The sequence below is a fragment of the Saccostrea cucullata genome, unplaced genomic scaffold (assembly GCF_032062105.1).
Source record: "Saccostrea cucullata isolate Sc308-1 unplaced genomic scaffold, CSIRO_AGI_Scuc_v1 ctg610, whole genome shotgun sequence".
NCBI classification, from domain to species: domain Eukaryota; kingdom Metazoa; phylum Mollusca; class Bivalvia; order Ostreida; family Ostreidae; genus Saccostrea; species Saccostrea cuccullata.
This window is the reverse complement of record NW_026919638.1, coordinates 137,300-159,221: the sequence shown is the minus strand read 5'-3', so window position 1 is coordinate 159,221 and position 21,922 is coordinate 137,300. Positions and strand designations below refer to the sequence as shown.

At 33.3% G+C, this 21,922-nt stretch overlaps 1 protein-coding gene and 1 long non-coding RNA gene across 2 annotated transcripts; both read right to left on the bottom strand.

Moving 5' to 3' along the window:
- Positions 1–13,013: 13,013 nt before the first annotated feature.
- On the bottom strand, positions 13,014–14,854 carry LOC134235209 (uncharacterized). Its single transcript, XM_062717347.1, has 3 exons — positions 14,473–14,854; positions 13,560–13,642; positions 13,014–13,199 (listed from the first exon to the last, which is right to left on the bottom strand). The coding sequence occupies exons 1-3, from the start codon at positions 14,570–14,572 to the stop codon at positions 13,041–13,043; spliced, it is 342 nt and encodes a 113-aa protein (XP_062573331.1). The 5' UTR covers positions 14,573–14,854; the 3' UTR covers positions 13,014–13,040.
- Positions 14,855–15,509: 655 nt separating this feature from the next.
- Positions 15,510–20,174, bottom strand: LOC134235204 (uncharacterized). The gene is made up of 2 exons (XR_009985355.1): positions 20,005–20,174; positions 15,510–16,181 (listed from the first exon to the last, which is right to left on the bottom strand). It is a non-coding gene; the product is annotated as an uncharacterized LOC134235204 (long non-coding RNA).
- Between the last annotated feature and the right edge of the window lie 1,748 nt (positions 20,175–21,922).

The following is a 21,922-nucleotide window of genomic DNA, read 5'->3' as shown; positions in this document are numbered from 1 at the left end:
AAAATTATGAAATAAGAATAATTATGATCTTGAAGTCAAATAAAAAAAAATAATAAATGTGTACAAAATAATAATAATAATAATAAAAAAAAAGATAATAAAAAAAAAAGATTTTTTTTCTTTTTTTTTAATTGTAAAGTGTGAATAATTATAATTGGAGAAGAAAATAAAATAATGTGTACACATTTAACTGACAAGATTATAAAATTGTTGCAGGAAATAATAATAATGTTGTAAAAAAGCAAGATTTTTAGTTATAATTATTTTTGGTATAATTATATAGGAAAAAATAATAATAATATGGGGGTACCCTACGGCTTTCCATACCATAGTACGAACGTTATAATTATATAATTCGTAAAAAAAAAAATAGATTGCATAATCTAGTGCCTGACTGCCAGCGACAGTGAACCGTTGGCATTTTTGACAATTCATGGAATTTTGAAACTCCACTGAAATTGTGAAAGTTTAAAGAATAGTGATTTACCTAAAAACTATGAACTTTAATTTCATTTATTTCAATCATTTGATATTATCGAATGAGTTTGCATCTTTACTTCTGTACAATGTACATGTTTGCATCGATTTTAATTTCTATTTTGACAAGATAAGCGAGAAATGTTAGCAATGCTGACATCGATGACGAACCATTTTAAATTCCATGGCTTTTAAACTTTTTAGTCATAATGTTTGAGGCCAAATTGCATTTTTCTTAATACATTCATGTTTGTTTTGGTATTCCATGAGAAAATGCATGTACTATATACAATTAGGGGATGGATCCACAATAAGCAGTTACATGTAGAGAAGGTATTTGATTAGGGTTAGGTCCTTGGGACCCCCAGCTTTTCCATGACAAAACCCTGTTGTGGGCTCATGGAGAGTCCGGAATCTCTTAATTATTGTTCTTAATTCAATGCTTATTTTAGGGAATGAAAGGAGATCTTGAAGAAGACATGATTTACTTTGATTTTAATTCTTTAAATGGCGGGGGGGGGGGGCTAGATGTTTTAACCAATCCCCTTAAAAACTGTTAAATACAATCTTCAATGTTTATGCCTTTGCGCCAACACTATCGTGTGATCTATAATTAGCTTTTACTTTAGATACCCCCGAAGGCGGTGTATCAATGCAATTTGGCATAAGTACAAAGACACTGTCGGTTTAGACAGGTAAGTGTATATATCTAATTTTATTTTTTATCAGTGCTAGGATTTCCCCCATAATATGGCAGTTAAATAAATGTTAGAATTTTTTTAAGATTAAAAAAAAAAACAATCAATTATAGTATCGGTTATGAAGTACACAAACATAAATGTCCCCATACATGTGTCCGATACATGCTCAGCGTCCTTCGATTCGTGCTGTGAACATACATTTTTATGCAGTGAAAGGGACGAGGTCAAAAGTTCAACGTTCGACCAAAAAAAATCATATATTATTCTTTTCATCAAGACGTCGTTATTGAGACAATATAGAAAATTATGAAACGTTCTAAATTTATACTCCTCACCTTGTTTTACGCCTTGGGGTGTAAAATTCGGAGAATTGAGTTTCCAGAGTGTGCAAAGGAGGGGGGGGGTGACTTTTAACACATATTTGCCTGTTTTATCTCTTGATCATTTAAGAATCTAAATTTAACTGAGTTGTTTCTAGAGCTTTCCGTCTGTGCATGGTTATGTGCTAGATTAAGATACGATGTAGGTATATATAAATTATACATATATTGTACATGTAGCTAATTAAGTCATGCATAACATAATTTACTTTTCTGCAAATTATCATAAGTAAAAAGTACAATTTCACATTACTGTAAAGCCTGCAAAAGGTTGGGTATGTGTAATATGAAAGGAAAATAGATCTAAGAAAATTGTGGATGGTACAGACTTCTCATGCCGTTGTGGTAAACTGTAACATTTATATGTAAATTTCTTCATACCTGAATGAAGTTATTCAGAGGTCATAAGTCAAGATCAATACGTGACCTAATCACAGGGCGCAATAATATATCGACCTGTACATGAACATTAAATGACTTGCTCTACTTGCTTTTCATGTATAAAACTGGACAAAATACGCAAGTAAAATAATTGTTTTATAATTGCATGACAAACAAGTTTTCTGGATGTAAACATGATACCCCTACCCCAATAAAAGATCTATGTATTTCAAATCATGTTTCTAATTTTGTTAAAAATAGTATTCTATGGAGTTACACATATCAGTAATTTGGTATATACAAAAATTTGAGTAAAATTTAGATATTTGATTTTTAGCTCTATATAAGGGTAGAAAAAGAGCCTTTGTGTACAAGTTGTTTGTCAGTTGCAAAGTTTCTAACGTTTACCCATTTTGACCTTTAGTTAAATCTTTGTGATAAATTATAATTTGTTCATTAAATTCTGGTGGAAAATATCAAAGCATTGCAATCACACCAGGAACAGCTGACAAACACTTTTGGCTTTGTCGTAACAATGTATGTTGTCGCCAGTGTCTCTGTCTCTACATCATAAATTAATTTGACTTAGCCTACTGAAATCGTAGATTTAATGTTTTTGACCAAATTTAATACTTGATTGCAAATAAACTGTCTATGACCTCTGTCTTTATCCATCGGATCCATCCATCCCTTTTCCCTTTTTCAGGACTACCGAAATTTCTCCAACTTTCATCAATCTTCGGACGTGTTTTTTGTGTCTTTTCAGCTTTGATTATCAATTTTCACAAAAATTATTCCCAGACAGCAATCTGTTCACTGTTATTGATCACAAATAGCATTTCACAAATTATAAGCCTTATTCGTATAATTTGTTTTCTTGGGTGGGGAGGGGGTTGGGGGTTGGAGGGGGTTCCACTTCAGTCAAAAAAAAAAATCCCAACCCACAAATTTCTCGACAAGCCCAAAAAAAAGGTGACTTTCAAGTCTTCACACTAATGATTTCTAATTCCAATATCACACATAAATCTGAGTTATCAAGTGGGAGTCTCCGTTTCCTAAGGAGGGGGGGGGGGGTCCAGGGTTACTTTACTTGGTTTAGAAAATACATTTAATAACTGCAAATTTCATGGGCGTCTGCACCACCACCACCCCTCTAGATCCGTGTATGAAAAGGTCACCTGTAAACTCAGATGACATATTTATAATTAAAAAAATTAAATGAGAGCTGTTTAATATAACTTTCATTGCAATTTTATTTCATATTAAGTTTAACAAAAGTTTCAAAAGTTAACTTAAAAGGGGAGATTGTCATAGTCTTGATCTAAGGACAGTAATTCTTACACTTGTATCATTTATAAATGTTATACTGGAGTTGTCATCCCTTGTTTTCACGGATGATGATGCATGTGCTTGTAATTAATAATCTAGTTCTCATTACCATCTTTATTCTGAGTTATGTTACAACAAAAAGCTTATTGATAAGATTGTGGTTATATAAAATTGGAGCATTAAAAGAAATTACAAGTTGCTATCCTTCAAAAGGGACTACAATACATGGACGATACATGTAGGTCCATATTAAGGTCTGTGATTTAAGGACATTGGCAAGGTTCCTGGCTTTAGTATAGAATTTTTCAAGAACTCTTGAGCAGGTGTAATGGTATTAAACGTGTTATATTCTGGTACATTTAACCCAGCAAGCCACTCTCCCTTTTAAGATTTTGTCAGATCAATGTTTTTACAGTTCTCAATGCATTTCCTATGTAAAATGTTAATAAAAAGGACCTACATAATTTTTTACCATAAAATTTTCCCAAAACCCATTTATTTCAGAATGTTTATGTATTATATACATTATTGTATCCTCATTTCCAATGATATCTAGATATTATGACTTAAAATGTAAATTTAGAAACATGACACAGATCTACCAACACTGTTCTTTATTTCAGAGTTACTTCTCTTAACATCTAATTCCTATTCCATAAATCATAATTATGGTAAAAACTGGTTAACTGTCTGTTATGTAATTTACCTTATTGGAAACAAATTGTCATAAAACATTGGCATAGATTTGTTTTTAATATTTGTTTTCAGTTACTAAATGGTGTTTCCTTAGCACGACCTTATACAGTTTAGTTATACTGTAGGAGCTGTTCTCGGCTAGCAATTATCACATCTTTGTCCAGTATAACTACAGTAAATTAAATAACAGCCTGCTGACCACTGTTAACTGCATGTCCCTGAACACAATGTACAACAAAGCCATCACCGCTTTTCTTTCTTGCAGTAGAGATGATTCTACCAATTAAACAGCTGTTGAAGGAAGCACGTGCGCTTTTGTTTACCTTTGTAAAAGAATTCTACACGGGAGATAACTCTTAATCACAGTTTTATATCAATCGGAGTTCCTCGGATGACTCGTACCTCGCACATAACCTCGGACGTCAACGGTGAGCTACCATCTTGCCGATTCAGTCATGTGATCTTATTTGAATTTCATTCAAATGTTATACTTTTGAAATCCGAGTTACTTTCATGCACGCCCAACACTGTGTTCTTGCTTTCAAGGAATACTAACATTTGGTTGTAATTAACACGAGGAATTACACTAATAAAGAAATCTTTTCTAAGAACTTTAGGCAGAGCGAAATATGAAATGAGTGACAAGGCAGTTTCCGGCGGAGAAATGTAGCGATCTGTTGCGTATTCCTCCACCTATCACATCCTAGGTTTGAATGGAGCATAGCGGAGTCAGCCGAGGATTGCCGATTGAGTTTTATATAAGAGAAAAAACCCATGATATAAACCCCTTTTCTCCGGAATACCGTGACTTGCCAATGTCCTTAACAGATATATGCATGGGTTGTAATGAAAGTATTTGTAATAAAAAAAGGTCTTTTTTTATCTGGAAACATGTAAATTTATCAAAATGATTTATGTATAGTTTAACTGTGATAATAAAGATTGAAGCATTCTGGATATCAATACTGAATAAAGATTTTATTGCTTACTGAATATGCTGGTCAATAACCATGCCAGTTACATCAATGCGTCAGTAATGTACAGCAGACCAGACGTACAGTGTATACACAATGAAAAAAAAAACAAAAAGACGTTATTTGACAATAATTACGCATAATATGGAGTTGTAGCGTAAAATACTGAGCTGTCTGGAGCTTGTGTAACTACGTTTCCAGGTTATCTCCCGTTTTCCGTGCATCAGTGGTGAAAGCGAAAGGACTTAAGGGGCTGATGTAAGTATCATGAGTATATTATGTACGTATATATATTATATCTTATTCAATATTGTTTATACAAGGCATTTGAAATAGTCACCATTGATGGTTTAAAGATGGAGTTTTAGTCGAAGTTAGCCGCATTGATTCATTTCTTTACATGAATGTACCGCTTGATGCAATGATGGCGATTTTTATGCGCCCGCATCGATAGATCCGAGGCTTATATTGTTTTTGTCCTGTCTGTTTGTATGTTTATCTGTTTATCTGTTTGTCTGTCTGTCTGCTGAAAACTTTAACCTTCGCCATAACTTTTGAACCTTGAGATATGGAGACTCCGTTTTCGGGGGCATACCAAATTATGCAAAGAAGGAATGAATTACTTTTACGATATCTCAACAGAGCCAGATGGACTGGTCTTACATTACATGTATGCATAAGAAAAATCGAAGAACAACCAGCTGAAATGTTATACATGTATTCCTGTGACTATTTTCTCTGGGTTATGAAAAGGGTCATCGATTGTAGGATGTCTCTCTCTCCATTACTAAAGTCAATCACTTTATACGATCATGTGAAATGTATCAAACAACAATATTGCTAAATATAGTTTGAACAGAGTATACACGTAACATATTATAAATTTTGTTTAAAATTTAATAATTATTGATGGTTAATACAGTGTAATAGTATCAACATAATTTTTGGCTCAAAAAGGTGGCTTATATAATGCTGTATACACACACCCTTTTTTTATTTGACTTGTGCATTAGAACGGAGCTGGAACTGCATGTGCATCAGGTTCATATGAGGTTAATTTTTTTTCTCATCAGTTTCAGTCACAGCTAGGCCTTTGGATCCCTTAAAAAAAATTGTGTATGTAAAAAAAGGAATATATTTTTTAACACCTCAATTTTTTTCCAAACGGCCTAAAGGCCTGTGGTTTCAGTTATATTTATAAGCGCACCTAACAATTTAATGAATGACATGCAGCTGACTAATTTGCCTGGCCCTGGGGTCTCACTCAGTGAGGGTTAATGCACTCGTAGCGCTACCATCCCTTATAAGTAATTGAGCCGAGGCCCATTATTTTTAAATGCTTGTATATAATGATTGTTAATATTTAATCAAAAATATTCCTACGATACACTGTAAATACATGTAATTACATTACATATAAGTAGTATTCGATTCATATATACTATATGAAAGTAAGGCGAGAAAAATGTACTGAAGTTAGTCTAAGCCAATGTGTTTCAACAGCTTCGACAGCTCAGTGAAATGAGTATCCGACTCCGAAATGTAGGGTACCGGCTTCGATTTTCACTATGGGGACAATAATTTTCTTTATGTGAAATTAACTTGATAAAATTGTCTAAGTTCTTTCTTCAGTCGAGGCACGGGAAGGAAAATACGAACATAACCGTTTTCAATGTAATTTCCAACTCTCTATCTCTTCCAACTCTCTTTTCAATGGAGTTTTCAACTCCAACTAATGGAGCGCTTAAACAAAAGAGTGACGTCACGCGTGGATTTTAATCAAATAATATATAACGGTTCAAGAAAAAAATTTGAGATAAGTTGTAAAAAAAAAAGAAACAAGATGTGTTTGTGAAACACTATGCGCCCGGCGGCAACAAAAATCTTAAAAGCAACTTTTAGCAAATAGGTCACAGTCAAGTTCACACGATCATTTGAAAGCATTAATTAGTGAACTATGCATACCAAATATAAAGTCTCTATCTCCTATGATTCAAAAGTTATGGCGAAAGTTCGAAAAAGCTATTTTTAGCATGTAGTTTACAGTCAAGGTCAAAAAGTCATTGACCTTGTTAATATTTGAAAGAACGTAATTAGTGGAGTATGCATACCAAATATGAAGTCTCTATCTCCTATGGTTCAAAAGTTATGGCGAAAGATCAAAAAAGCTATTTTTAGCATACAGGTCACAGTCAAGGTCACAAGGTCATTGACCTTGGTGTCAGTTAATAGTGCGTAATTAGTGGAGTATGCATACCAAATATGAAGTCTCTATCTCTCGCGGTTCAAAAGTTATGGCGAAGGTTAAAGTTGACAACAAACAGACAAACAGATGAACAGACAGACAAAAAGACAGACAGGACAAAAACAATATAAATTCGGGCACATAAAAAGTCGCAAAGATTTTAAGGGGCAATATCCCTCTGCTAAGAGAGATAACTTGCTGAAGACTATTTCTTATGAAATTCAATAAATTATCGTCATATTTCATAGATTTCATTCACAAGGACCTTTTGTAGTCAACTCGATCGAATCTATTTTAAGGTTTCTATTGCCAATATTTTTTATTAATTTTTTTTAATAGTTTGCCTAAAACATTTAAACTCAGTTCCTTTAAACGATGTAAATATTGAGATATTTCTATCTCTTAACGTATAAGTCAATTAATTGTTACAGAAATTTCAGATGCAGAATACAGTGTAGTTTATAAACATTTAATTAATATTTTGTTTCACTAAAAATATGATCAAGGGCGATAATGAAAGATAACTCTTGTCGATTGATGCGTATTATTTCACAAGCACAGAAAACAATTTGATATTCTGATTTCTAATGAGAATTAGATACCGGTACATGTAGGTATGAGGGTAAATATTATTTCTATATATACCACATTTCTAATTTTATTGTGAGATAAAAAACAATTGATCTTTCTATTTACCATATCAAATTTTCTTCACATCATGATTTGACATATTATTAATTCCTGAAAAATTAAGCAACGTTTCATACTTCAAATTATTTTTCATTTGAGTATAATGTTATGGTTGTTGATGAAAATCAATGTTTGGATTAAAAAAAATAGTGAAAATTGGAGCAGAGGGAAATTGCCCTTTAACTCCAGCCTAATAATAAACGTTGATTTGAGACTTTTTTTTTCTGACAAATTGAATTTTTATACATGTCATGTATCAAATGTAAAAAGTGAGATATGTACTGAGATCACCAGTATGATATAAAGCAGCGATTAAAAAATTGTAATTTTCATTTGTTAGATGATCTAGTAGCTAATAACAGAAATTACAGAATAGATTTAAAGAAAATTATAAATACGTATGCTGCATGAAAAAGTATTTCAATTACTTTATTGTTCAATTGACATGATATTTTAGACAGAATTTTTGTCGTTGTTTATGGTTGTCAAACCACGACCTTTGACATATAAGATGATTTTAAAGTCCTAGCAGCAACCGTTGAAAATTATGACCAAAGTAGAGTTCGGTATTTTTGTATAAAATTTTGTCAAATTCCAAGGTCAATGTCACAAGGTCAAATTTGTTGGTACCCAAAGAAAGGTCCTCAAGGGATACACATGTGAGTTTTAAGAGAGCCATAGTCGGACAAAGTCAACATTTTAGCGGACAAAAACAAAAAACAGCTAGACAGGACAAAAACTATATACCCCCGAATCTTTGATACAGCGTATAACACTCGTATGGCAAGCCCTTTTACTATTTATTCGTAAAATATATTTTTCTTTCAATTTGAGAGATATCTCTTTAGCGTATAGAGATATCTCTTTGACTAATAGAGATATCTCTTTAAACAAAAGAGATATCTCTTTTTGATAAAGAGATATCTCTTTTTGTTAGAGAGATATCTCTTTTTGAGAGAGAGAGATATCTTTATAAGCTAGAGAGATATCTCTTTCAGCGAGAGAGATATCTCTTAAAGTTAGAGAGATATCTCATTAACAAGTTTAAAAGAGATATCTCTCTTAGTTAGAGAGATATCTCTATAGATTTTCAAAAAGAGATATCTTTCTCTGCTAAAGAGATATCTTTTTTAATGAAAGAGATATCTCTTTTCAAATCACCCTTAAAATAACATAATTAATTCTCCCGTTGAAAACGAAAGCGAAACAGGAAGTAATGTTTGTTAAGTCGTTCGTTTTTTAATTATTGAAAAAGAAGGAGAAAATGGATTGATTGATAAAGGTAAACAACGTTTAATCGCTTTATTGTTTTAGTAAATTACGTACATACAGTACATACAAGCTATTCCAAATGGGTAACGAGTATTTTATAGCATAAAAGTAAGTTAAAATTGTTTTCAAACTATAAAATTGTTCTCCAAAGATTGGTTCCATATATTGATTTCAGGCACATAGCATCGTTTTTGAAAGGGGCGGAGTGGGGGAGGCGCAACCAGAGAGATTTGTTTTTTATACTTACCAGTAAAAGTTGACCAAACTCGATAATCCTATTTCAGGAGGGGGTATGTGTTAGTGGCCAATTTTGTTCAAGACCAAATTCCTTTCACTTCCAATTTTTATAGCATAAAATACTACATTTCCATGATATCACTATATGTTATTCTATACTGTGGTAAGAAGTGGGGGGGGGGGGGGGGGCAACAAACTATTCAATGCACATTCTCTATAGAAGAGGTATTGTTGCGCACCCACCCACCCTCTTGTTGCTACGTGCCTTGATTTAGCTTACGGGGCAGCTAAAGTCGGGATATACATGTAGAATGCAAATTTAATTAAAACAAATAGGAAATGCATGTGACCAAATTCATCAATCATGGGAATACAGGGTCGATTAAACATAATCTGGATAGAATGTTTTTCTTTAATTTGTTAATAGTTCAGAAATAAAAATGTCCAACGTTACTTTTTTAATTTACAGAGGGATGTATTACACTCATTTTCAATATTAACTGTAGGACGTTAAACAACACACAGGTACAGTCAATTTATATTAACTGTAAAGCCTTATGACCCCCTTCCGAAATACTAGTACTCTTACATCTAAGAGACAGACACAGCTAGAACAATCAAACGGTGTCTTCCAACAGGCCTTCACTGGGTCCATAGGACATTCATCATTCTATGATGGAACATTTATCTACTTTTATCATCATATATTTTACAGGGATCCAGGAGGTACCGAAAAAGGGACAATGCTTCGACTGAATGTGTCATTCATTTACATGTACCAGTATAGATCTGTTACTGAGGCATATCCAATAATTCTTATACTCATGAAGAGTGTGGCAACTTCCAAGTATTGATGCTGGGACTCATTTTAAGGTAGCTAAGGACACCTGACCCCCAAAAAACCTGTCAATAGATTTTGTTGAAATTTTCACAAGGTGTAAAGGGATGTGTAATGAACACTTAGTCGAAATATGAACATGGCATTGTGGGTAAATTACGGAACCAGGGGGTAATGAGTTACCTCCCCTTTCCAGTCACTCCAAAAATCATAATACAAGATAATTATTACCCATAAAAAATTTATTGTGCAATATGCATTCAATATTAAAAATTATTTTTAAACAATATTGATACTATTAACTTATTTAAACAATGGATTGTCTGAACTTATATAAATTAAGAGAATAATCCATGTAGAACATTTGAAATTCGACCAATTTGGCCATTTTCATGCACACAAATTTGACACTTTTTAAATTCTAAAATAAAATCTGTCCAATAGAATTTTTATTTTTTATCATTATATGAAAGATCTGTCTAATACTATTCTTCACTCAAAAAATTTTGGACACATTGAGGGCTGACAAAGGTACCAGATGGTCCACAACTACCCCCCCCCCTCTTTTGGTTTCCCATCCTAAAGGTAAGAATAATGATTAAAGTGGCTATTCCAAAAAATGCATAGCAAATTAGGGAAAAACAACTGAAGAAATAAATTCGAAGTAAAAATCAATTGCTAATAAATGACTAAAGAAAATATTTTTATGAAATAACAGTACATATAGAGTAATAACCCCCCCCCCCCCCCTTCCTCTCGCAATAAAACATGTAATTAAACCAATATTGAAATTATCCATAAAAAGTTCCTCAACCAAATTAAAATATGAATTTATATTTCAACAATAGATACTTGAACAAAAATGTAATTAAAAAAACCACATTTAAATACTGTAGAAGTACTTTTTTCCGCGTGGTATTAATTTACGCTATGTACGCGGTCAAAAAGTTTCCGCGGAAATTTATCCAAGCGTACTAAATATAAATGTAAGACATATAGTGACAATCTAGAAAATCCGCGTAATTTTCTACCCGCGGACTAAACAGAAATTGAGATTCCGCGGAATTATGACCCCGTGGAAAAAAGTACGTCTACAGTATTCTTCAACATGATCCCTTTTGATTACTTTCATGCAAACAAATTCTATGTTTTCTTATAGATTTCTAAAAAATATATTGTATGACAAAAATGTCCAATACTATTTCTCACTCAGAAATCTCAGCTGCATTAAGAGAAGGATATGGAAATAACGAACAGTATTCAATCTCAACGTCCATTAAACAAATATACAAAATAAGAGCAGAGCAAACACGGACCTCCGAAACATCAGAGGTGGGATCAGGTGCCATGGAGGAGTGAGCATCCCCTGCCGACCGGTCACACCCGCCGTGTGCTCGTTGTCATAATCAGGAAATAACGGAAAAAATCCGTGGTCAATTCAGTGTATAAATAATGGACTAACAATTGGTATGAAAAACGTCAGTCAGCATTTGATTCAATGATAAATTGTATTTGCTGACAAGGTCATTGTATCGACCATAAAATTTACGAAATGATTAACTATAGTATTATGTTATAGAATGGTCTAATACACTCCCTCCTTTTATGCATCTGATTTTTTTCATTGCAATGTCAAAAATCCCCCTAATTATTAACATGTCAAATGTATTCTACTTAATTTGTCGAAAAATACATTTTGGTCATACAGAATAAAGAAATCCATCTGACATAGCACTGCAAAATTCACAAATTTCTATTTCATAGAATAATAAGAATATCATTGAAAAAATATGATCAGTACTCTTTCAAATTGATCAAAAGTCATTTTATTCCATGAGCAGGTAGGATAATAACATTTAATAGGCCATTCCAAGTCTTTTTTCTGTTTGGCATCCAATCGCACCTTGGTTTTTGACACCTACATGTATCAGACAATCAAACAAAATCAGAACCCCTGCACTTGATTATTTTTGTTGACATCTTTGAGTTCTGTCAATTTCTCAAATATGTACAATAAATATGTCATAGGTAGTGTACTTTAGGCATTTAAATTTATTATTTTGATTTTGCTGAAGAATAGATATTTCTGCCAGAAAAGCAGATTGATGAAATAAAATCCTCAGATTTACACTATTATTATAACTATAGACATGATACACGTACATTCTGTGTTTTATTTTTTAGGCTATATTTTTATATACAAATAGGTACATGTAGGTAGGTTTTTGATTGAAGGTTGGACGCTAAACAGAGAAAAAAAACATGAAATGGGCTTAGTCTAAAACCGTCCTTGACCTGAGACATAAAATTACATAAACTACGTATACCTAAAAATTAAAAACAAAATGACAATGCTGCACTGGGACAAAACACTTGATGCAGGACATTTTATATAAAAAGTTGAAAAAAAAGATTCTACATGAATATTTGGAGCAGCTTTTTAAAAAGCCTGAAAAACAATCACAGTGTAGATTATGCATAATAGAGAATATCTGTTGATTGGCCTATTACTGAACCCGACATCACAAGTCGACATTAAATTATGCATACATTTTTTTTAAAAAAAGAATAATCTACACTCTACTTCAGTGTAATACTGCAACTGACATATACAAAACATAACATAGTACATTAAACATGAAAGGCTGCATGTGGAGTGATCTATTACCACACCAGACATAAAACAGGGTAGATTAAATATGAAAAATGGAAAAAAAAATCTATATGTGTAGTGATTAGTTTCCACTTTAAATGTAACACTCAATCAAGAGATGCATGTACCCGGTAATATAAAGCTGACAAAGAAAAGTAGTCTATTGACTATGTTAGTTTATTTTCCACAAGCGATTCTTGTCCTGCTCTTTGTTGGAAGGGGTGGAAAATCATTCTTCCGTCGAGCTGCAGTAGTTGAATCATCATCAGCATGAATGGACTAAACTTCATATTCATATACCTTGTACTCTGTACTGATGAATCTATCTGTAATTTATAAAATTTAACAAATACAATATTATCTGCAGTCAACATCAAAATATATTTCTCACAATGTCTATATCTTATATATAGAATTTCGGTGAAAAAAACATATACATGTATATGTAACAGGAAAAGAGAAAATGTATGGATGGACCGGGAATTAAACCTGAGACCCCTGCATCACTAGTCATGTGCTATACAGACTGAGCTACCCTGGACGATATATATCCATGGCCCAAACCATTACAAATTTCATACATGTATATATAACTTGCAAAAATTTACACCTCATACATGTAAATTGCCAATTTTCTACACTTAATATTAAATTTATCATACTAAGCAAAATTTAAATGACTTAACCATAATCACTATTATGCTGACATCAAGATCCCCTGGTCTGCCATGGGTTGGTGGTCCTATACCAGAAAGTACCATCTTGATGGCTGAAAAAAAATAGATCAAATAAATATACATGTATACCAGCAAAACCAAAATTTAATCATATTAGTTGATTGGCAAATCACTTTTTAACCAGTAAATCTAACATTAAATTAAAATGCCCCACTGTCTGGCCAATATTCTAACTATACAGCAGCAGTAATGTAAAGATTTGTCAATTTCATCAGACCAGCAAACAACATGTTAACAGTTTCAATGTTTACCACACTGACACAGTTTTTACCAGTGAAGAAAAACAAAAATAATCTGTCCAGGGTTCTACACTAAGGGTAGTCCGCTGGCCCGCGACAACTGAATATTGAGTTTGGACTACTAAACATGCCTTTAAACTTGCCCTGCAGGGCTACTGTAAATTTTACCAAACTGAAACACTCACTCAGAGCAACAAAAATAATTATAATATACACAAAATTTACCTGATTATTGATAAATTAATATACTTTTCAAACATGTTTTATCCCAAAATAATTTTTTACGTCAAAATTGAAATACTTTAAAGGTGAATCGAAATACCCTAAATGATTATAAAATGTAGAATTTTTTGAATAGAAATATATCCTAGGTACAAACTGACAAGAATTAGGCCCCCAGTGATCTTGGAAATAAAAATAAATTATCTGTCCTTCACTGTAAATACATAATCTGGCACCCATGAAATTTGCCCCTCCCTCCCACCCCCATCAAATGAATGACAGTCCCTTTATTACATTCTCTGAATTTACTAAATACTCATAAGGGTGAAGTTTAATGCTGAATTAAAATAGGCCTATTATCATGAAAGTATGTCATGTAAATATCTATAGATATGACTTACCAAGAGCTACTTTTGAGTTGATATCAACAGTGATCATAAGCCTCTCCATCGTATTACTTTCGGGGCCGGGATTTCCCGTGGAAAGTGTCGATAAATCCATAAATAATACAGTACTATCAGACCCATTTACATGTAGGCCTAATGTATTGATACAATCAAGTACCTAGTCACCATCGCTTTCAAAGTTTTTGGAAAAGATACAAACGATATCACTGTGACTGAGAGCATATAAACTGATTTGTCAAGTTCCTCATCTCAGCAAATCTTCGTCCCTCTTTCGATTTCATCCATGTCATATCATGATTGAGATTCAAACCAGCAGCGTCGTCTGCTTTGGAATAGGGGGTGCTAGTCGGTCGTTTGCGATACACAGACATTTTAGTTCATAAAAGGTTTTATAGTTTTCTATTTCTTAAGATGTGTATTCTCTCATTCGCTCTAATTTACTTGATCTACCTTTACAGCTGAGCGTTCCTATAACGTTTCTCTTGTACTTTTCTCGGAGCACGTTGTTTACAACTTGCAGTCCGCCATATTGAACTATGCGCATTTCCGGAATAAGCCAACCGAAAAATTCTTAATTTAGAATTCACATGCAATGTCACGTGATCGCTATCCGTAGCTACGTTAAATCAGGTACAAGATAAATTTTTGGGCTGCACTTTTCTTTACTTCAATATTTCAAACTTACTAGTTCAGTATCAAGTTCACAAAAGCTCACACACCATGGTGATAAAAATCAATGGACCATAATTCTAGTTAAATTTGTCATTGCTTTCTTATTAAATCATCTATTTGAAATTTGATCAATAAAATACATTTGTTAACAAGTATAATTCTCCTACTGTTTGCCTAACAGTACATCCCAACGATTGAAAATATATTGTTGATAGGTTCTCCACAAAAATTGCTATCTGTACAGAATGTAACTTGTTTGCACATTTGTTTCAACAAACAACATTTTCTTAACAATCCTTCAGTATAACAAGACAAATATTGGATACTTATTTAAATACACTATAAATAAACATCAAGAACAAATTTAAGGAAGTTTAATTTTTGTATATTTGGTAGTTACATGAGTAATTAGTTGTATATATAAATATATAGGATGTACACAAGCATTTTATAACATTGTTAACATTCAAGAAAGCATTCACTTAATTTCTTGTAGATGCTCACTTCTAGGATGTTTCCAAGTTCTTGTTAAAAGTGTTTTATATGGCACCATTCAGCTACAAATATTTTGCCAGTGGAACTGTGACATCAATCAACTGCTCATGCACTGCTAATTTGCAACTTCCTTTGGGACAAGCAAACTGTTTCAAACATTTTACACCTGCAAGTTAGTACTTATGCAATTTTGTTTGAAGGAAGCAAAAGTGTAAAGGCTAATGATTACTGAAAATACAAGCCAGATGAAGTACACAAGTGTTGATACAAGTCATTTGAATTTTTATTTCTTTGCAGGTAGTGATGAGTGTACTGGAAGGTTTTTAGGATCTCTTCCAACATCATAGGTACAACTGGTCACTGTGCTTGCTTGGTTATGTATAAGCTGGCATATTGTTAAGGCAGTGACATATGTAGCTCCAAATGATGCTTGACTGTTTTTCTTCAAATTATAAGTAAACCTGGATTGAACTCTGATGCAGTAATATTGTGCCATGTCCATTTTTTAAATTCGGTCTTCCCACTGTCACAAAGTACTGAAATAAAAATGATTTGATTTTAAATATATTTTTTGGTTTTTATATGTAACATTAAATTCTACAGAAATTAAAATATTAAAACTCTTTCAAAACAAGATTTGTTTGTGAAACACTTTGCACCTGGCAACGACATTTTTACAAATTCGAAAAATTTATTTTTAGCATATAGGTCAAGGTCACAAGTTCATTGAAATTGGTGTCATTTGGAAGAGCTTAATTAGTGGAGTATGCATATCATATATGATTCATATGAAGTCTTTATCTTTAATGGTTCAAAATGTATGGCAAAAGTTCAAAATGGTTTTTAAATCAATAAAGTCACAGTAAAGGTCACAAGGTCATTGACCTTGATGTTGTTTGATAGAGCTTAATTAGTGGAGAAAGCATTCAAAATATGATGTCCCTATCTTTAATGAATCAAAAGTTATAGCTAATGTTCAAATAAGCTATTTTAGCATATAGGTCACAGTCAAGGTCACAAGTCATTGGCCTTGGTGTCTTTGAAAGACGTTAATTAGTGTAGTATGCATATTCAATATGAAGTCTCTCTCATGGTTCAAAAGTTAAGGCAGAGGTTAAAGTTGCCAACAGACAGGACAAAAGCAATACACACCTCAGATCCGGGCATATAAAAAGAAAAGTGGGAAACTTTACTAGATGAGTCAACCTCAGAAAAAGAATGGAAATTCTTCTTCGTAAATGCATCATTATTCACAAAAGAGACCAGTAGAAATATGTCCATAGAACATGAATGCCCCGCCAAGGGTATATCAGTAATGCAACATGAAAATTTGAATTTGTGTAACTGTGTGAAATTTCAGAATATCTTGAAAAGTGATGCAGTTGAATTGGTTACATCAGTATGCATCAGCAATTCAGCATATGAAGTTTTAACGCTAATTGTCTTATTGGAGAAAAGCGAGTTCTAGGTCAAAGGAAGGACCTATGTCGAAGATGTTAATGCAGTTGAAAAGCTCTCATCATTATGTATCAGCATATGAAATTTGAAAAATAATATAAAGAATGGTTTCTTTATATTTAACTTAATCACAATTTGTTAAAAGTGAGTCCAAGGTCAAATGAAAGGTCAAGGTCAAAATGTTGATGCAAATGAATAGCTCTCATCAGTATGTATTAGCATATAAAGTTTTAAACTAATTTAGAAAGAGTGAGGTCAAAGGAAAAGTCAAGGTAAGCAAGAGGCCCATGGGCCTTATAGGTCACCTGAGCATTATGCAATAACTTTCCAGTTACAGTGTATGAATTTGATTCATGTTTTAAGCCAGATGCTATATGGCATTCACAATTTTGAAGGAGGCACCATTGATCATCATAACAATACACTTAACAGTTGCTTAGCTTGGTAACTGAATACCCATACGCAGGGTTGGGGAACAAAAAAGCACTCCAACTAATCAGTAATATTCAGCAGTAGTGCCCCTAACACTGTGACATAAACCCCTGACCCTAGGTCTAAACATTGCACAAATTTTTAAAAAGCACCCTTAAAATTGCCTATAAAAAATAAATAATGTTTTATAAATACAAAGGAGCAGATTTCAAACAATAAATTCATTTTCAGTATATAAGAAGAGCCCCCCCACCCCTGACCCTGGGGCCTTAAAATACACAATTCTGCAAGATAAGGGCCCTTGCTCATCATAACTATATAGGTAGTTCATCTAATTCATAACCAGAGACAGAGAAGAAAATTTTCAAAGATTTAATGAATTTTCACTATATAATCAATAGAACCCCGCCCTAACACCAGAACCCTTGACCCTGGGACCATAAAATTCACAGTTTTATAGGAGGCACTCTTGCTCATCATTACTATGCACTTACTTAGTTTATTTAATACCTAGGAGCAGAGAAGAAGATTTTCAAAGAACTCATGTATTTTCACTATATAATCAATAGAGCCCCCCTCCCTCCAACACCAGAACCCCTGACCCTGGGGCCATGAAATTCACAATTTTGGAAGAGGAATCCTTATTCAACATCACTATGTATTTGATTAGTTTATTTGATACCCAGGAGCAAAGAAGAAGATTTTCAAAGAAATAATGCATTTTCACTGTATACTTATTTAGCCCTGCCCTAGCACTAGAACCCCTGACCCCAGGGCCATGAATTTCACAATTTTGGTAGAGGATTCAATGCTGATTACAATCATGCAAACAGTTTGACTGCTTGATGTCCAGGAGTAAAGAAGAAGATTTTTAAAGATTGCATTACTTTTAGTGGTTTTGGCCCCACCCCTCAGGCCCCAGGGGGGCAGGGATCATGAAATTCTAAATTTTTGTTCCCCTTCACCCATAGATGCTTTGTGCCAAATTTGGTTGAAATTGGTTCAGTGGTTGCAGAGAAAAAGCTGAAAATGTTCTAAAGTTTACGAACGACGTACGACGACAGACGAAAACGGATAACAATAGGTCACCTGGATTTACTCAGGTGACCTAAAAAGTGAGGTCAATGTCAAAGGAAATATCAAGGTCAAAGAATGTTGATACAGTTGCTCAGCTCTCATCAACATCTATATGCGTATGAAGTTTGATGAAAATAATTATCTTGGATAGTTTCTTTGAAAATGAGCATTGAGCAGAGCTAAACGCAAAGTGTGATGGAAAGACGGACATGACAAACACTAAATGCCCCAGCCGTATTCATGACAGACTATATGCCCCAGCATAAAAATAATTTCTAAGGAGGCATAAAAATATTTGTTGCATTTTCAGGCCAACAATAACTAGAACTGTCTAAACGGGAAAAAATACCCCCCGCTGGGTTTTTCAGAATTAAGTTTTTCGATAATAAAGATAAGTATCACACATGAATTATGAACTTTTTCTTCCAGTGACCTTAGTTAAAGTTCCCCAAATGACCTTGGATCAAGGTCATGACACACCCTTGGGTCATGGGCAATCTTTGTGTGAAATGAGAACCCACCAAGTTTATCAATAAGAAAGATATGGACTGGACACAAATTATGAACTTTTTCTTCAAATGACCTTGAACTTCCCCAAATGAAACCTTGGGTCAAGGTCATGACACACCCTTGGATCATGGGCAATCTTTGTATGGAGTAGTAGATTCTTATGTCCCTACGTAAGAAAGATATGGACCGGACACATTTGCACAGACAGATGGACAGCTAGACAGATGGACAAGGGGGTATAAAAAACAGATTTGTTTGTTTTACTCTGACTGACCTGTTAAAATGGCCCCTACCCATTAGCAATCATTTTTTGGGCACTTCAAAATTTTCAATTTTCCCCCGTTAAATTCCATAGATGTTTTAAAGATAAGGTATCAATTATTTTTAGGATGCTTTTCTATTTATGATTATAAAGTCTTTCTAGATAGTAATGAAAATATCAACAGATTTCTGAGTATGTGCATGGTTTCAAATATGACAGTTATCAATTTGTTCAATACTGTAGGGCAAAAGAAAAAAAAACTATTGATACCTACCTACTAATCTTGATAAAAGTGGGTAGAACTACATCAAACAAACATTTTTTAAAGATGGCCATTGTTGACTAGTATATTAGTCATCTTGGAAAAAAAAATCCATACATGTATATATAATTATTATACATTTAATCTGTAAACAAGGGTATTTTACCCTATTTTTATAGTGAGGTAAGATGACAGTAAAGTTGAATAAAGGGGTCTATGTTTGAAACCTTGAGGTGGGGTGGGGGTAAAAAATCCCTGGACATCACAGAATTTTTTGTCATTTTTTGATATGCTATGTCTTACAAAAAATAAATTTAATATTTGTCCTAGAACTTATTTTGTTGCATCAATTTCATACCTGTATTTGATTTGTATCAATTTGTTTTGGATGCTGATAATTCAGTCAGTATAGCCTTAGGAGCTGCCGACTTTGGATCTCTTAGGAACTGCATCTTTTATCTGTGTTACTGCATGGTTCTCTTGTACCTCTGCTATAAAATAAGTTTTAATGTATACAATTGTTTAATATCAATGACTTAATTCAACAGACAGATTTGTTTAACATCCCTCTCAAGAATTTTTCACTCATATGGAAACACCGGTGGAGAGCTGCAAATTTTGTCCTATGCTCCGCACTCAGGGCCATTAAGCAGGAAGATATCTTTTTTGAGTCAATATCTACTGTGATATTGGGCCACGGTTTATACTGTATCATTCCAAGGACAAGTCTCCACATCCCATGGTGAGATTCAAACCCAAGACGTAAGGATCAACTCCGTACTTTGCGACTCTAGAGCAGACGCTAAAACCAACGTGCCATGCGGATGAATGTGAAAAGACAGAAAATTTCAAAATCCTTGAACCATGCTCTATAAATAGGGAACATACTCTCAGTCTCTAAAGTGAGAAATATGGTCATGTTAAGAGATCGGAAGTTTGTTAAATGCAGCTTCTGTAATAAATTTTTGACATAAAGTATAATAATAACACAAGGTATCTTACTCCAAATTACAAGGAGTACCCCCTCCCTTAAAATCATGCTCATTTACAATTTAAGAGGAAATGCACGGGTAAACTTTTTACACCTATTTCTTCTACAATAATTTATCTACAAACCCATATAATATGGCATGCTTGTCTCTAAAAAAAAAGATTCTTTTTAGTATACAGTGGGATATGTCATTTTTAAAGCGTGCATAAAATCGAATTTCCGCGACATTCTAGTGAATATGAAGCAGAAAGGTTTACAAAAAAACTAAAAATTAACACTGCACACTGAAAAAAATGTGACGAGTATAGCTCGAATTTCCTCGATAATACATTATATAGAAAAAATACAGTATCTTTGACCCAAGCGCCTATGAATTGCTGAAACATTTGACATTACAAGGTTTGCGCTTTAACACATGAATTCTTAGATCTTAATTTTATATCAAATGAAAGTGTACTTACACCATAGGGCTACAAAGTCACAATTGCACGTGTAAAATATGGCGCTTGCCAAACTACGTCTACGGGAAATAACTCTTGAAATAAACAAAACATAAAGTTAACTCGTACATAGTTGATTCGGAGACATTACACATTCCGCTTTGTAAAAGTAAAACTATTTAACATTCCCCAAAAGCTTTGCGTAAACCAGAAACATGCTAAACTCTATACACAAATCCATGTCAGGCATGTGTTAGGTACCCCAGAAATGAGGAACGCCGCCAGTTACGTGACAAGCACTTTCAGACTCTGGACCGAGTTTTCTCAGCTTTTGAAATACTTCCGGTAAAGGGAGAAGTAATTTAAAATGGAATTTTAATAAAAATAATGAAGAGAGATATCTATTTGCAATAAAGAGATATCTCTTTTTGCTTTAGAGATATCTCTTGTAGACACTTTTGAGAGATATCTCTTTCACTTTGAGAGATATCTCTTATGATAAACTTAGAGAGATATCCCTTTTACTTTAAGAGATATCTCTCAAAGTGAAAGAGATATCTCTCTAGGTGAAAAAGATATCTCTTTAGATGAAAGAGATATCTCTTTAACGTTCAGAGATATCTCTTTTCACGAAAGAGATATCTCTCAAGGAGAAAGAGATATCTCTTAAAGTAAAAGAGATATCTCTCTAAGTATAAGAGATATCTCTCTTACTTAAAGAGATATCTCTTTCTTATAGAGATATCTCTTTAAGTTGGGAGATATCTCTATTTTTTAAGAGATATCTCTCTAAAATGAGAGATATCTCTGTAATTTGAAGATAAAATTTATTTTCCGAATAAATA